Raw genomic sequence first — 17,151 nt, 5'->3', positions numbered from 1 at the left:
GAACTTGGTTAAACCAAGCCTAACCTAATTGTTCATTGATTGTTGTAGCCTAATCCCAAGTCATAGTCTCTGAGACGGTTCTTGTCCAATATTACCAAAACGGGTAAGAAACTTTGGTTTTTGTCCATATTTAGGTAACCATGTTTTTTTTGTACACATTTGACCAATAAACTTGTTTGACCTGTTCATAATAGGATAATATTACCGTAATTACCAACCTATTTTGAACAGGTCAAACAAGTTCAATGGTCAAATGTGAACGAAAAAAACATAATTACCTAAATGTGGACAAAGACCAAAGTTCGTTACCTTTCTAGGTCATAAAATTACAAAATACTTTTTTATAAATTTCCCATTCGCCGTCATTTTGATTTGGAATGTCAAACAAACAATTTTTAGATTTAGATTAATATGACCAATATTCATCTTTTAAAGAAATTAATAACTACGTTAATTTGATTTGAACACATCACTCCACAACTAAAAATTTATCCAACTTGTAATTTTGATTCCAACAATACAAAACAATATCCATAATAACAATACATATCAATCTATGAAAATACAAAAACAAAACCAACAAATATGAAGAAGGTTTGGAGAGATGAAGTTTATATATCAGTCCCGAAACTCAAAGTATGACACTCCAGATTTTTCAAATTCACCTACAAAATAAGAGTATTAAACTAATTATAACATAAAGAAATATGTAGGAATAACCACCATTTATATAGAGGGGTAAAATCGTCATTTGGTAATTAACCATAAGTAGTGAGTTAGTTAAAACTTATAAATATAATACTTACCATAACAGCAATGCCCGTCTCACTAAACTTCGGAACGCAAATGACTCTCACCACCTGCCCCTCTGATCCTGCAACAAAGTTTGACCAATATCATACAAGGTCAAAGGTCAACACATAATTTTATTTTATTTAAAAAATAGGTTTTTTACAAGAACCTTTTACAATGCGAGTTGCATATTTATCCTGATTCCCAACAAAGTAAACATGAGGGCAGCTCTCAATGAAGAAAGGGTCCCTATCAGTGAAGGGGTAACACCCTTGTAATACAAAGAAACAAAAATAGAATACTATAAATATAAGATATAAATACATTTCTATTTCTTGCATTTATAAAAATAATAATAATAATAATAATAATAACAAAAATGGTACCAAGGGTGTTTGGTGCAGTTGGGGCTAGGTGCCTCCACCTCAATGTCCTTTCCATGAATTCCAATTTATCTTTTGCTTCTGAATATTTTTCAAGATCATCAATATTTTGCCCAGATGTTCCAAGAAACCTAAAACAAATCAAACATATTCTATTAGAGCATTGTACTTTCATTCTTTTTATTCACATTAAAAATAATAATTAATATATATATATATATATATATATATATATATATATATATATATCTTACCTCACATTATCCACATCAAAGAGGTGAGGATTAGTGCATGACCTAAATGTGTTATAGGCTGATGATCCACGAAAAAGGCATCTGTTCAAAGGCTGTACAGGAATGCAAGAAATAGCAATGTACTTTCATTTCTTTTTATAAAGTTTAATATTGTAAATATGAAGAAAATAAAGTAGGATATGCTATAATAATTAATAAACAAATCTTGAATTTTATAGTATTACAAAACCTGCTGTGGGAGAGCAAAGTTTGCAGGGTCATTGTATCCTGGCATGATATCAATTGGCATACTTGCAGCAATCTGCATACAAAATAATTAACATCTAAAAAATGGATTTTAAATTTTTAATAAATTAATTAAAGTACCTGAGTCAAAAAGATATCAAGTTCTTTGAGTGGCTCATATAACTTAGATTGGTCCTTGGAACCCAAATTCTGCAACCAATGAATATGGCATACATGATGATGTCATCACTAGTAATTTTTATGAATTTGGAATTTAAAAAAAAAATCAACTTTATTACCTGACCATTAAGAAGACCATGGTCAATTTTGACAGAATTTCCAGCAACAACCACTTGAACTATCTCAGCTGCTGATTGTTGCTCCTGTTTATAATATAGAGAGATAAGATAAATAATTACTTTTTTTAAAAAAAATAAGAAAATAGTGAGTGTGGGACCGTTTTGTCTCCTAGATGACCAGTAATGTGGTCAACAAGAAGCTGCAGTTGAAGTGGATTAGAAGAACTGCTTCCAACATTTAATCCAGATACCAAGACAACATATTTATCTTCTCCTGTTTACAAAGGACATAATTGTCAAAACAGAAAAAAGTGAAAAAAAATTAGAAGGCTTGAATGATGAATATGATACCTGATTTATTTGGGAGATCCAACTGTGGTGGTAAACCAGCTTCAAGAATATCTTCAACAAGAAAATCACCACTATTGGTTTCTTTTCCATGCAAAGCAACAACATTTCCTATTGGATAACAAACAAAATAAATCAAGATTCAATACAATTTTGAAGATTTGAAGTTTAAGGATAAGATTAAATGATAATTGATAAATACCTGTTACATATACAGAAGGTGATAGTACACTGCCTTTAAGATTAACTCTTCCACTTTCATCTTCAAGAACAAGATTATCATCTTCGTGCACAAAATTATCAGGGGTCACAAGTGGAGTTACAGACCTCTGTGTAAAATAGAATGACAAAGATTTATAAAAGCTTATAGACATGATATGAAAACAAAAGGGAAGCAGTGTTAATATCAATTATCAAATCATAATTTATACCTCTTTTGAGTACTCACTGAGGATTGTAGGTTTGAGTTTCATATGCTTATAAAGTGTTCCAACAACAATGCACTCTTTGCCTTTTTCTAGCCCTAAAACTGTACACACTGCATCATGACAAAAGTAGATAATAAGAATCATAAAAAGAAAACATAAAAGATAATCTGAAATGGCATAATGTACCTGGCAAGTGAGGTTTCCAATTTGGAAGAAGAGAGTAAATGAAAGTTCTGATCAAGTGTAACCTTATGTAGTATATCTGACTATATTGTTGACCCTTGTACATCTCTTTCTGAATTTCAAAAATCTCATCCTGTTAACCATGAAATTACACCACAAGAAAGAAGATGTTTGTAAGCATATAAATATGCACTAAGCAGGTTTTAACTTTTAACCAAGTTCACTGTATAAAAATTGTAAAGAAGCAAAAGATACCATGGATCGATAGAGAGATTGTTTTCTGTCAAGTGTTTCTGTTTCAATATCCATGGGTGTCATAGCTATTGTAGGTAACGCTGTAAGAACAAACAAACAAGTGTTGATTTATGATCTGCAACAAAATGAAATTCCAACTTTATATCATCCATTAATGATTGCCATTAATTTGCTATTTTTTGTCCAAACTTCCAATTGTTTATATAGATGCATCTAGAAGAATACACGATTGTAAGCATAAAGTACGTGTTGTGCTCTATTCAGTGGGAATCAAAGCTAGTTAGCACAACATTAAACTCATTTTGCAGCAACTCAGCTTCCAAAACAGGACTTTCTAGGTCACTCAAGCACTTGCAAGTAACAACAGATCAGTTTCAAAATCCCGTTGACAAACATAACAAAACTGATTAAAAACAAATGAAGAGTACAATTTCCCCTTTTCTTTATGTATCATCTGGATTGCGTGACTTTATGGGTCCTAGGCACATTTAGTCACTGGATCTGAAGTTTGGGCTTAAGTGCTTAAGCCATTAAGCACTTATTAAGATTTTGGCAAACCACTACGTACGCCCAACGTAAATCCAGTACGCCCAGCGTACTGGGTCAACCACCCCGATGGTGGTCAACGTCAGAACGAGTATGCCCAGCGTACCAGAGGAGTACGCCCCGCGTACGTCCTCTGTTGGGCTTTTGACATTTGGGCTTCGGGTTTTGGGTTGTTTATGGACTAGTTGGATTTGGGCCTTTGCTGGACTTTATGAATATGATGTTTTGGGACAAGTTTTGATAATGGATCTTGGAATTAGGCTCAATTAGGGAGTTGGGACCAATTTGGTAAATTGGGCCAATAATGGGCTTTGCATAAGGACTTTCAAGGTTATGGACTTGGCATTGGGTCTTGACCCAATAAAGAGAATGGACATGATGGATTGTGTGGACCCTTAGTCAAGACTGTTATGTGGTGTATTGACTTGGTATTTATTATGTGATTGTTTGGGATTTCCGGTGAGACAACGATCAGAGGTTTTCGGTACTTCAGCACTACTTGCGAGGTGAGTTACCTCACTATACTAAGGGGTCTATGGCACCAAGGCCGGCCCATTGGATATGATATCCTAGCAGTTGATGGTATGTTGAGTATGAGTGAGTGTTGCATGCTAGTTGTTATGCCAGTTAGGTAGATCTGTAGGACTACCTGTATTATTATGTGATTACTTTTATGTGCATTAGTTGTGTTATATGTCGACATATTATGTGGGATGGGTTGAGGTGATACTGCTCCGTGCGGTAACCAACAAACCCGGGAGCATTCCAGATACGAGCTGAGGGCCAGGCGGGGCATGCCAGACTCGTACTGTGGGCTCGTGAGCATTCCAGATACGAGTTGAGGGCCAGGTGGGGCATACCAGACTCGTACTGTGGGCTCGGTGGCAATCCAGATGTGAGTTGTGGGCCCGGAAGGCAATCCAGACTCACACTGTGGGCCCAGGGGTAATCCAGACTGTAAAGCTGTGGACCCAGTACATGCTGTTATTTATATATGTGTTATGTGCAGTGTATCGGTATTTTGGGGGAACTCACTAAGCCTCGGGCTTACAGTTAAAGTTTATTGTTTCAGGTACATCAGGGGATCGCGGAAAGGCAAAGGCGTGATCGTACAACTCCTCACATTTATGTTTATGTTTCTGGGATACTCTGATATTATACATTTTGAAAACAAGTTTTGTAATGACTCATGGTTTCGAAATGTTTTTTTAAAGTTTAAATTTGGCATGATTTTATGGGTGTTACAAAATCGAATGAAATGCTTACAATATCCGCATGCTTATACAAAAGCATCTTGTCAATATATAAGGGAAATATGCATAAAAGTTCCTATATTTTGGTTCTATTGACAAAAAATCACCTTTTTTTTGCAATATAACAATTAGAACCGACTATTACTTGCAATTTGGCTCAATTTTCAAGTTACTACAAACAATAGTAGGTTTCGATGGTTAAACAGTAAGCAAAGTGTCAAGGGTGGCTTTTTTGTCAATAGGCCAAAATATAAGTACTTTTTTTTTCAATGCATAATAATTTTTAACCTCAAGTCTTATATATTTTAAGATTAAAAGGGTGTTTAGGATTTCATTTTGAACCTCAAAATAACTTTTAGGCAAAATGACTTACTGATTTATAGTAGTGAGAAAATGATTTTTTTTTTAAAAAGTGTTTTGATTAGCTTTCGTGGTGGAAAAAGTCAATAAGTCAATAATTTGGTTTTTAAAAACTTTTGTCTTAACTTATATGTTTTAAGGGGTATTTGACTTTTACAACCCAAAACTATTATAAGGAGTTTTGAAAACATAGAAATCCTAACTTATTGAATTTTTTTTTTATTTTGTCTGTATGTGTGTTGAAACACCATCTAAATTATAATCGATTTTTAAAAATCCAAACAACAAACGTCATACGGTCTTCTTTCTCTTTTGGATTTTCATAATAGTTACCAATGTCAACAATAGTTTCATAATTGTCACAAAACCTGTTTATGCAATTGGGAAAAAAATTTCATCTACAGATCATTTTCATTTTAATAGTGTTTTTCATCTGGAGATTTTTCAACCAAATACTTGGTATGTAGATGTGTTTCGTATTAAGTTTTGATTTAGTTCCATCATCAAAAACTGATGCAAGTAATAACTGGTTCCGATAGTTCAATTGAAAAAGAAAAAAAAAACAGGGATAAAATTTTTATCAATAAAACCAAAATATAAAGACTTATATATATATATATATATATATATATATATATATATATATATATATATATATATATATATATATATATATATATATATATATATAAAGGGTTAATGAACTAGAAATGTAACGAACTTTGGTTTTTGTTCACATTAAGGTAACCATGTTTTTTTCGTACACATTTGACCATTGAACTTGTTTGACATTTTCAAAATAAGGTAATATGACTGGTAATTAGCGGTAACATTACCCTATTATGAACAGGTCAAACAAGTTTAATGGTCAAATGTGTACGAAAAAAACATGGTTACCTAAATATGGACAAAAACCAAAGTTCATTACCCATTTTGGTAATATTGGGTTATTTATGTTAAGTGCACGTAGTCATAAGATCCATTGACGTGACATGAAATTGGGTTGTCCGGTCTTTATGTATGAGGAAACGGTCAAGTCTTGGGCTAACCAGTTTAGGCCCAACTAGTTAGGGGTTAGGTTGTATATGCTTAGGGGCTAGGCTGTATGTGCTTTAAAGACCTAGCAACACAAACTAGTCCATGACTAGTTGTGACTGAACTTGGTTAAACCAAGCCTAACCTAATTGTTCATTGATTGTTGTAGCCTAATCCCAAGGCATAGTCTCTGAGACGGTTCTTGTCCAATATTACCAAAACGGGTAAGAAACTTTGGTTTTTGTCCATATTTAGGTAACCATGTTTTTTTTGTACACATTTGACCAATAAACTTGTTTGACCTGTTCATAATAGGATAATATTACCGTAATTACCAACCTATTTTGAACAGGTCAAACAAGTTCAATGGTCAAATGTGAACGAAAAAAACATAATTACCTAAATATGGACAAAGACCAAAGTTCGTTACCTTTCTAGGTCATAAAATTACAAAATACTTTTTTATAAATTTCCCATTCGCCGTCATTTTGATTTGGAATGTCAAACAAACAATTTTTAGATTTAGATTAATATGACCAATATTCATCTTTTAAAGAAATTAATAACTACGTTAATTTGATTTGAACACATCACCCCACAACTAAAAATTTATCCAACTTGTAATTTTGATTCCAACAATACAAAACAATATCCATAATAACAATACATATCAATCTATGAAAATACAAAAACAAAACCAACAAATATGAAGAAGGTTTGGAGAGATGAAGTTTATATATCAGTCCCGAAACTCAAAGTATGACACTCCAGATTTTTCAAATTCACCTACAAAATAAGAGTATTAAACTAATTATAACATAAAGAAATATGTAGGAATAACCACCATTTATATAGAGGGGTAAAATCGTCATTTGGTAATTAACCATAAGTAGTGAGTTAGTTAAAACTTATAAATATAATACTTACCATAACAGCAATGCCCGTCTCACTAAACTTCGGAACGCAAATGACTCTCACCACCTGCCCCTCTGATCCTGCAACAAAGTTTGACCAATATCATACAAGGTCAAAGGTCAACACATAATTTTATTTTATTTAAAAAATAGGTTTTTTACAAGAACCTTTTACAATGCGAGTTGCATATTTATCCTGATTCCCAACAAAGTAAACATGAGGGCAGCTCTCAATGAAGAAAGGGTCCCTATCAGTGAAGGGGTAACACCCTTGTAATACCAAGAAACAAAAATAGAATACTATAAATATAAGATATAAATACATTTCTATTTCCTGCATTTATAAAAATAATAATAATAATAATAACAAAAATGGTACCAAGGGTGTTTGGTGCAGTTGGGGCTAGGTGCCTCCACCTCAATGTCCTTTCCATGAATTCCAATTTATCTTTTGCTTCTGAATATTTTTCAAGATCATCAATATTTTGCCCAGATGTTCCAAGAAACCTAAAACAAATCAAACATATTCTATTAGAGTATTGTACTTTCATTCTTTTTATTTACATTAAAAATAATAATTAATATATATATATATATATATATATATATATATATATATATATATATATATATATATATATATATATATATCTTACCTCACATTATCCACATCAAAGAGGTGAGGATTAGTGCATGACCTAAATGTGTTATAGGCTGATGATCCACGAAAAAGGCATCTGTTCAAAGGCTGTACAGGAATGCAAGAAATAGCAATGTACTTTCATTTCTTTTTATAAAGTTTAATATTGTAAATATGAAGAAAATAAAGTAGGATATGCTATAATAATTAATAAACAAATCTTGAATTTTATAGTATTACAAAACCTGCTGTGGGAGAGCAAAGTTTGCAGGGTCATTGTATCCTGGCATGATATCAATTGGCATACTTGCAGCAATCTGCATACAAAATAATTAACATCTAAAAAATGGATTTTAAATTTTTAATAAATTAATTAAAGTACCTGAGTCAAAAAGATATCAAGTTCTTTGAGTGGCTCATATAACTTAGATTGGTCCTTGGAACCCAAATTCTGCAACCAATGAATATGGCATACATGATGATGTCATCACTAGTAATTTTTATGAATTTGGAATTTAAAAAAAAAAATCAACTTTATTACCTGACCATTAAGAAGACCATGGTCAATTTTGACAGAATTTCCAGCAACAACCACTTGAACTATCTCAGCTGCTGATTGTTGCTCCTGTTTATAACATAGAGAGATAAGATAAATAATTACTTTTTTTTAAAAAAATAAGAAAATAGTGAGTGTGGGACCGTTTTGTCTCCTAGATGACCAGTAATGTGGTCAACAAGAAGCTGCAGTTGAAGTGGATTAGAAGAACTGCTTCCAACATTTAATCCAGATACCAAGACAACATATTTATCTTCTCCTGTTTACAAAGGACATAATTGTCAAAACAGAAAAAAGTGAAAAAAAATTAAAAGGCATGAATGATGAATATGATACCTGATTTATTTGGGAGATCCAACTGTGGTGGTAAACCAGCTTCAAGAATATCTTCAACAAGAAAATCACCACTATTGGTTTCTTTTCCATGCAAAGCAACAACATTTCCTATTGGATAACAAACAAAATAAATCAAGATTCAATACAATTTTGAAGATTTGAAGTTTAAGGATAAGATTAAATGATAATTGATAAATACCTGTTACATATACAGAAGGTGATAGTACACTGCCTTTAAGATTAACTCTTCCACTTTCATCTTCAAGAACAAGATTATCATCTTCGTGCACAAAATTATCAGGGGTCACAAGTGGAGTTACAGACCTCTGTGTAAAATAGAATGACAAAGATTTATAAAAGCTTATAGACATGATATGAAAACAAAAGGGAAGCAGTGTTAATATCAATTATCAAATCATAATTTATACCTCTTTTGAGTACTCACTGAGGATTGTAGGTTTGAGTTTCATATGCTTATAAAGTGTTCCAACAACAATGCACTCTTTGCCTTTTTCTAGCCCTAAAACTGTACACACTGCATCATGACAAAAGTAGATAATAAGAATCATAAAAAGAAAACATAAAAGATAATCTGAAATGGCATAATGTACCTGGCAAGTGAGGTTTCCAATTTGGAAGAAGAGAGTAAATGAGAGTTCTGATCAAGTGTAACCTTATGTAGTATATCTGACTATATTGTTGACCCTTGTACATCTCTTTCTGAATTTCAAAAATCTCATCCTGTTAACCATGAAATTACACCACAAGAAAGAAGATGTTTGTAAGCATATAAATATGCACTAAGCAGGTTTTAACTTTTAACCAAGTTCACTGTATAAAAATTGTAAAGAAGCAAAAGATACCATGGATCGATAGAGAGATTGTTTTCTGTCAAGTGTTTCTGTTTCAATATCCATGGGTGTCATAGCTATTGTAGGTAACGCTGTAAGAACAAACAAACAAGTGTTGATTTATGATCTGCAACAAAATGAAATTCCAACTTTATATCATCCATTAATGATTGCCATTAATTTGCTATTTTTTGTCCAAACTTCCAATTGTTTATATAGATGCATCTAGAAGAATACACGATTGTAAGCATAAAGTACGTGTTGTGCTCTATTCAGTGGGAATCAAAGCTAGTTAGCACAACATTAAACTCATTTTGCAGCAACTCAGCTTCCAAAACAGGACTTTCTAGGTCACTCAAGCACTTGCAAGTAACAACAGATCAGTTTCAAAATCCCGTTGACAAACATAACAAAACTGATTAAAAACAAATGAAGAGTACAATTTCCCCTTTTCTTTATGTATCATCTGGATTGCGTGACTTTATGGGTCCTAGGCACATTTAGTCACTGGATCTGAAGTTTGGGCTTAAGTGCTTAAGCCATTAAGCACTTATTAAGATTTTGGCAAACCACTACGTACGCCCAACGTAAATCCAGTACGCCCAGCGTACTGGGTCAACCACCCCGATGGTGGTCAACGTCAGAACGAGTATGCCCAGCGTACCAGAGGAGTACGCCCCGCGTACGTCCTCTGTTGGGCTTTTGACATTTGGGCTTCGGGTTTTGGGTTGTTTATGGACTAGTTGGATTTGGGCCTTTGCTGGACTTTATGAATATGATGTTTTGGGCCAACTTTTGATAATGGATCTTGGAATTAGGCTCAATTAGGGAGTTGGGACAATTTGGTAAATTGGGCCAATAATGGGCTTTGCATAAGGACTTTCAAGGTTATGGACTTGGCATTGGGCCTTGACCCAATAAAGAGAATGGACATGATGGATTGTGTGGACCCTTAGTCAAGACTATTATGTGGTGTATTGACTTGGTATTTATTATGTGATTGTTTGGGATTTCCGGTGAGACAACGATCAGAGGTTTTCGGTACTTCAGCACTACTTGCGAGGTGAGTTACCTCACTATACTAAGGGGTCTATGGCACCAAGGCCGGCCCATTGGATATGATATCCTAGCAGTTGATGGTATGTTGAGTATGAGTGAGTGTTGCATGCTAGTTGTTATGCCAGTTAGGTAGATCTGTAGGACTACCTGTATTATTATGTGATTACTTTTATGTGCATTAGTTGTGTTATATGTCGACATATTATGTGGGATGGGTTGAGGTGATACTGCTCCGTGCGGTAACCAACAAACCCGGGAGCATTCCAGATACGAGCTGAGGGCCAGGCGGGGCATGCCAGACTCGTACTGTGGGCTCGTGAGCATTCCAGATACGAGTTGAGGGCCAGGTGGGGCATACCAGACTCGTACTGTGGGCTCGGTGGCAATCCAGATGTGAGTTGTGGGCCCGGAAGGCAATCCAGACTCACACTGTGGGCCCAGGGGTAATCCAGACTGTAAAGCTGTGGACCCAGTACATGCTGTTATTTATATATGTGTTATGTGTAGTGTATCGGTATTTTGGGGGAACTCACTAAGCCTCGGGCTTACAGTTAAAGTTTATTGTTTCAGGTACATCAGGGGATCGCGGAAAGGCAAAGGCGTGATCGTACAACTCCTCACATTTATGTTTATGTTTCTGGGATACTCTGATATTATACATTTTGAAAACAAGTTTTGTAATGACTCATGGTTTCGAAATGTTTTTTTAAAGTTTAAATTTGGCATGATTTTATGGGTGTTACAAAATCGAATGAAATGCTTACAATATCCGCATGCTTATACAAAAGCATCTTGTCAATATATAAGGGAAATATGCATAAAAGTTCCTATATTTTGGTTCTATTGACAAAAAATCACCTTTTTTTTGCAATATAACAATTAGAACCGACTATTACTTGCAATTTGGCTCAATTTTCAAGTTACTACAAACAATAGTAGGTTTCGATGGTTAAACTGTAAGCAAAGTGTCAAGGGTGGCTTTTTTGTCAATAGGCCAAAATATAAGTACTTTTTTTTTTCAATGCATAATAATTTTTAACCTCAAGTCTTATATATTTTAAGATTAAAAGGGTGTTTAGGATTTCATTTTGAACCTCAAAATAACTTTTAGGCAAAATGACTTACTGATTTATAGTAGTGAGAAAATGATTTTTTTTTAAAAAGTGTTTTGATTAGCTTTTGTGGTGGAAAAAGTCAATAGGTCAATAATTTGGTTTTTAAAAACTTTTGTCTTAACTTATATGTTTTAAGGGGTATTTGACTTTTACAACCCAAAACTATTATAAGGAGTTTTGAAAACATAGAAATCCTAACTTATTGAATTTTTTTTTATTTTGTGTGTATGTGTGTTGAAACACCATCTAAATTATAATCGATTTTTAAAAATCCAAACAACAAACGTCATACGGTCTTCTTTCTCTTTTGGATTTTCATAATAGTTACCAATGTCAACAATAGTTTCATAATTGTCACAAAACCTGTTTATGCAATTGGGAAAAAAATTTCATCTACAGATCATTTTCATTTTAATCGTGTTTTTCATCTGGAGATTTTTCAACCAAATACTTGGTATGTAGATGTGTTTCGTATTAAGTTTTGATTTAGTTCCATCATCAAAAACTGATGCAAGTAATAACTGGTTCCGATAGTTCAATTGAAAAAGAAAAAAAAAACAGGGATAAAATTTTTATCAATAAAACCAAAATATAAAGACTTATATATATATATATATATATATATATATATATATATATATATATATATATATATATATATATATATATATATAAGGGTTAATGAACTAGAAATGTAACGAACTTTGGTTTTTGTTCACATTAAGGTAACCATGTTTTTTTCGTACACATTTGACCATTGAACTTGTTTGACATTTTCAAAATAAGGTAATATGACTGGTAATTAGCGGTAACATTACCCTATTATGAACAGGTCAAACAAGTTTAATGGTCAAATGTGTACGAAAAAAACATGGTTACCTAAATATGGACAAAAACCAAAGTTCATTACCCATTTTGGTAATATTGGGTTATTTATGTTAAGTGCACGTAGTCATAAGATCCATTGACGTGACATGAAATTGGGTTGTCCGGTCTTTATGTATGAGGAAACGGTCAAGTCTTGGGCTAACCAGTTTAGGCCCAACTAGTTAGGGGTTAGGTTGTATATGCTTAGGGGCTAGGCTGTATGTGCTTTAAAGACCTAGCAACACAAACTAGTCCATGACTAGTTGTGACTGAACTTGGTTAAACCAAGCCTAACCTAATTGTTCATTGATTGTTGTAGCCTAATCCCAAGGCATAGTCTCTGAGACGGTTCTTGTCCAATATTACCAAAACGGGTAAGAAACTTTGGTTTTTGTCCATATTTAGGTAACCATGTTTTTTTTGTACACATTTGACCAATAAACTTGTTTGACCTGTTCATAATAGGATAATATTACCGTAATTACCAACCTATTTTGAACAGGTCAAACAAGTTCAATGGTCAAATGTGAACGAAAAAAACATAATTACCTAAATGTGGACAAAGACCAAAGTTCGTTACCTTTCTAGGTCATAAAATTACAAAATACTTTTTTATAAATTTCCCATTCGCCGTCATTTTGATTTGGAATGTCAAACAAACAATTTTTAGATTTAGATTAATATGACCAATATTCATCTTTTAAAGAAATTAATAACTACGTTAATTTGATTTGAACACATCACCCCACAACTAAAAATTTATCCAACTTGTAATTTTGATTCCAACAATACAAAACAATATCCATAATAACAATACCTATCAATCTATGAAAATACAAAAACAAAACCAACAAATATGAAGAAGGTTTGGAGAGATGAAGTTTATATATCAGTCCCGAAACTCAAAGTATGACACTCCAGATTTTTCAAATTCACCTACAAAATAAGAGTATTAAACTAATTATAACATAAAGAAATATGTAGGAATAACCACCATTTATATAGAGGGGTAAAATCGTCATTTGGTAATTAACCATAAGTAGTGAGTTAGTTAAAACTTATAAATATAATACTTACCATAACAGTAATGCCCGTCTCACTAAACTTCGGAACGCAAATGACTCTCACCACCTGCCCCTCTGATCCTGCAACAAAGTTTGACCAATATCATACAAGGTCAAAGGTCAACACATAATTTTATTTTATTTAAAAAATAGGTTTTTTACAAGAACCTTTTACAATGCGAGTTGCATATTTATCCTGATTCCCAACAAAGTAAACATGAGGGCAGCTCTCAATGAAGAAAGGGTCCCTATCAGTGAAGGGGTAACACCCTTGTAATACAAAGAAACAAAAATAGAATACTATAAATATAAGATATAAATACATTTCTATTTCTTGCATTTATAAAAATAATAATAATAATAATAATAACAAAAATGGTACCAAGGGTGTTTGGTGCAGTTGGGGCTAGGTGCCTCCACCTCAATGTCCTTTCCATGAATTCCAATTTATCTTTTGCTTCTGAATATTTTTCAAGATCATCAATATTTTGCCCAGATGTTCCAAGAAACCTAAAACAAATCAAACATATTCTATTAGAGCATTGTACTTTCATTCTTTTTATTCACATTAAAAATAATAATTAATATATATATATATATATATATATATATATATATATATATATATATATATATATATCTTACCTCACATTATCCACATCAAAGAGGTGAGGATTAGTGCATGACCTAAATGTGTTATAGGCTGATGATCCACGAAAAAGGCATCTGTTCAAAGGCTGTACAGGAATGCAAGAAATAGCAATGTACTTTCATTTCTTTTTATAAAGTTTAATATTGTAAATATGAAGAAAATAAAGTAGGATATGCTATAATAATTAATAAACAAATCTTGAATTTTATAGTATTACAAAACCTGCTGTGGGAGAGCAAAGTTTGCAGGGTCATTGTATCCTGGCATGATATCAATTGGCATACTTGCAGCAATCTGCATACAAAATAATTAACATCTAAAAAATGGATTTTAAATTTTTAATAAATTAATTAAAGTACGTGAGTCAAAAAGATATCAAGTTCTTTGAGTGGCTCATATAACTTAGATTGGTCCTTGGAACCCAAATTCTGCAACCAATGAATATGGCATACATGATGATGTCATCACTAGTAATTTTTATGAATTTGGAATTTAAAAAAAAAATCAACTTTATTACCTGACCATTAAGAAGACCATGGTCAATTTTGACAGAATTTCCAGCAACAACCACTTGAACTATCTCAGCTGCTGATTGTTGCTCCTGTTTATAACATAGAGAGATAAGATAAATAATTACTTTTTTTTAAAAAAATAAGAAAATAGTGAGTGTGGGACCGTTTTGTCTCCTAGATGACCAGTAATGTGGTCAACAAGAAGCTGCAGTTGAAGTGGATTAGAAGAACTGCTTCCAACATTTAATCCAGATACCAAGACAACATATTTATCTTCTCCTGTTTACAAAGGACATAATTGTCAAAACAGAAAAAAGTGAAAAAAAATTAAAAGGCATGAATGATGAATATGATACCTGATTTATTTGGGAGATCCAACTGTGGTGGTAAACCAGCTTCAAGAATATCTTCAACAAGAAAATCACCACTATTGGTTTCTTTTCCATGCAAAGCAACAACATTTCCTATTGGATAACAAACAAAATAAATCAAGATTCAATACAATTTTGAAGATTTGAAGTTTAAGGATAAGATTAAATGATAATTGATAAATACCTGTTACATATACAGAAGGTGATAGTACACTGCCTTTAAGATTAACTCTTCCACTTTCATCTTCAAGAACAAGATTATCATCTTCGTGTACAAAATTATCAGGGGTCACAAGTGGAGTTACAGACCTCTGTGTAAAATAGAATGACAAAGATTTATAAAAGCTTATAGACATGATATGAAAACAAAAGGGAAGCAGTGTTAATATCAATTATCAAATCATAATTTATACCTCTTTTGAGTACTCACTGAGGATTGTAGGTTTGAGTTTCATATGCTTATAAAGTGTTCCAACAACAATGCACTCTTTGCCTTTTTCTAGCCCTAAAACTGTACACACTGCATCATGACAAAAGTAGATAATAAGAATCATAAAAAGAAAACATAAAAGATAATCTGAAATGGCAGAATGTACCTGGCAAGTGAGGTTTCCAATTTGGAAGAAGAGAGTAAATGAGAGTTCTGATCAAGTGTAACCTTATGTAGTATATCTGACTATATTGTTGACCCTTGTACATCTCTTTCTGAATTTCAAAAATCTCATCCTGTTAACCATGAAATTACACCACAAGAAAGAAGATGTTTGTAAGCATATAAATATGCACTAAGCAGGTTTTAACTTTTAACCAAGTTCACTGTATAAAAATTGTAAAGAAGCAAAAGATACCATGGATCAATAGAGAGATTGTTTTCTGTCAAGTGTTTCTATTTCAATATCCATGGGTGTCATAGCTATTGTAGGTAACGCTGTAAGAACAAACAAACAAGTGTTGATTTATGATCTGCAACAAAATGAAATTCCAACTTTATATCATCCATTAATGATTGCCATTAATTTGCTATTTTTTGTCCAAACTTCCAATTGTTTATATAGATGCATCTAGAAGAATACACGATTGTAAGCATAAAGTACGTGTTGTGCTCTATTCAGTGGGAATCAAAGCTAGTTAGCACAACATTAAACTCATTTTGCAGCAACTCAGCTTCCAAAACAGGACTTTCTAGGTCACTCAAGCACTTGCAAGTAACAACAGATCAGTTTCAAAATCCCGTTGAAAAACATAACAAAACTGATTAAAAACAAATGAAGAGTACAATTTCCCCTTTTCTTTATGTATCATCTGGATTGCGTGACTTTATGGGTCCTAGGCACATTTAGTCACTGGATCTGAAGTTTGGGCTTAAGTGCTTAAGCCATTAAGCACTTATTAAGATTTTGGCAAACCACTACGTACGCCCAACGTAAATCCAGTACGCCCAGCCTACTGGGTCAACCACCCCGATGGTGGTCAACGTCAGAACGAGTATGCCCAGCGTACCAGAGGAGTACGCCCCGCGTACGTCCTCTGTTGGGCTTTTGACATTTGGGCTTCGGGTTTTGGGTTGTTTATGGACTAGTTGGATTTGGGCCTTTGCTGGACTTTATGAATATGATGTTTTGGGCCAAGTTTTGATAATGGATCTTGGAATTAGGCTCAATTAGGGAGTTGGGCCCAATTTGGTAAATTGGGCCAATAATGGGCTTTGCATAAGGACTTTCAAGGTTATGGACTTGGCATTGGGCCTTGACCCAATAAAGAGAATGGACATGATGGATTGTGTGGACCCTTAGTCAAGACTGTTATGTGGTGTATTGACTTGGTATTTATTATGTGATTGTTTGGGATTTCCG

General features: G+C 33.2%; 3 protein-coding genes across 3 annotated transcripts; all 3 read right to left on the bottom strand.

The window, feature by feature from the left end:
• Positions 1 to 477: 477 nt before the first annotated feature.
• LOC145115480 (DNA polymerase delta small subunit-like) lies at positions 478 to 3,274 on the bottom strand. Its single transcript, XM_079051772.1, has 14 exons — positions 3,168 to 3,274; positions 2,916 to 3,045; positions 2,733 to 2,839; positions 2,504 to 2,630; positions 2,305 to 2,412; positions 2,112 to 2,227; positions 1,954 to 2,037; positions 1,796 to 1,864; positions 1,659 to 1,730; positions 1,430 to 1,521; positions 1,179 to 1,306; positions 962 to 1,063; positions 807 to 874; positions 478 to 665 (listed from the first exon to the last, which is right to left on the bottom strand). Exons 1-14 carry the CDS (start codon positions 3,228 to 3,230, stop codon positions 612 to 614), a joined length of 1,320 nt encoding a protein of 439 aa, XP_078907898.1. The 5' UTR covers positions 3,231 to 3,274; the 3' UTR covers positions 478 to 611.
• A 3,685-nt stretch (positions 3,275 to 6,959) lies between these two features.
• Positions 6,960 to 9,777, bottom strand: LOC145112251 (DNA polymerase delta small subunit-like). Its single transcript, XM_079048437.1, has 14 exons — positions 9,671 to 9,777; positions 9,419 to 9,548; positions 9,236 to 9,342; positions 9,007 to 9,133; positions 8,808 to 8,915; positions 8,615 to 8,730; positions 8,457 to 8,540; positions 8,298 to 8,366; positions 8,161 to 8,232; positions 7,932 to 8,023; positions 7,655 to 7,782; positions 7,444 to 7,545; positions 7,289 to 7,356; positions 6,960 to 7,147 (listed from the first exon to the last, which is right to left on the bottom strand). Exons 1-14 carry the CDS (start codon positions 9,731 to 9,733, stop codon positions 7,094 to 7,096), a joined length of 1,320 nt encoding a protein of 439 aa, XP_078904563.1. The 5' UTR covers positions 9,734 to 9,777; the 3' UTR covers positions 6,960 to 7,093.
• Positions 9,778 to 13,746: 3,969 nt separating this feature from the next.
• On the bottom strand, positions 13,747 to 16,298 carry LOC145114029 (DNA polymerase delta small subunit-like). Its single transcript, XM_079050048.1, has 13 exons — positions 16,245 to 16,298; positions 15,895 to 16,024; positions 15,712 to 15,818; positions 15,483 to 15,609; positions 15,284 to 15,391; positions 15,091 to 15,206; positions 14,933 to 15,016; positions 14,775 to 14,843; positions 14,638 to 14,709; positions 14,409 to 14,500; positions 14,146 to 14,273; positions 13,932 to 14,033; positions 13,747 to 13,844 (listed from the first exon to the last, which is right to left on the bottom strand). Exons 1-13 carry the CDS (start codon positions 16,296 to 16,298, stop codon positions 13,747 to 13,749), a joined length of 1,287 nt encoding a protein of 428 aa, XP_078906174.1.
• Between the last annotated feature and the right edge of the window lie 853 nt (positions 16,299 to 17,151).

The sequence above is a fragment of the Lactuca virosa genome, chromosome 5, assembly GCF_052849685.1.
Source record: "Lactuca virosa cultivar CGN04683 chromosome 5, Lactuca_virosa_CGN04683_v6, whole genome shotgun sequence".
NCBI classification, from domain to species: Eukaryota; Viridiplantae; Streptophyta; class Magnoliopsida; order Asterales; family Asteraceae; genus Lactuca; species Lactuca virosa.
The sequence above is the reverse complement of the archived record's forward strand: the minus strand, read 5'-3'. Positions and strand labels throughout refer to the sequence as shown.

Excerpts from the sequence above, each read along its gene's own strand:
- LOC145115480 (XM_079051772.1), bottom strand. The coding sequence starts at position 3,230 with ATGACACCCATGGATATTGAAACAGAAACACTTGACAGAAAACAATCT. Across the intron at positions 1,865-1,953 it reads ATGGTCTTCTTAATGGTCAG|AATTTGGGTTCCAAGGACCA; the intron begins GTAATAAAGTTG and ends CATTGGTTGCAG. Across the intron at positions 666-806 it reads AGACGGGCATTGCTGTTATG|GTGAATTTGAAAAATCTGGA; the intron begins GTAAGTATTATA and ends CTTATTTTGTAG.
- LOC145112251 (XM_079048437.1), bottom strand. The coding sequence starts at position 9,733 with ATGACACCCATGGATATTGAAACAGAAACACTTGACAGAAAACAATCT. Across the intron at positions 8,916-9,006 it reads ACCTTCTGTATATGTAACAG|GAAATGTTGTTGCTTTGCAT; the intron begins GTATTTATCAAT and ends GTTATCCAATAG. Across the intron at positions 7,148-7,288 it reads AGACGGGCATTGCTGTTATG|GTGAATTTGAAAAATCTGGA; the intron begins GTAAGTATTATA and ends CTTATTTTGTAG.
- LOC145114029 (XM_079050048.1), bottom strand. The coding sequence starts at position 16,298 with ATGGATGATATAAAGTTGGAATTTCATTTTGTTGCAGATCATAAATCA. Across the intron at positions 16,025-16,244 it reads CAGATCATAAATCAACACTT|GATGAGATTTTTGAAATTCA; the intron begins GTTTGTTTGTTC and ends CATGGTTAACAG. Across the intron at positions 14,274-14,408 it reads TTTGATGTGGATAATGTGAG|GTTTCTTGGAACATCTGGGC; the intron begins GTAAGATATATA and ends GATTTGTTTTAG.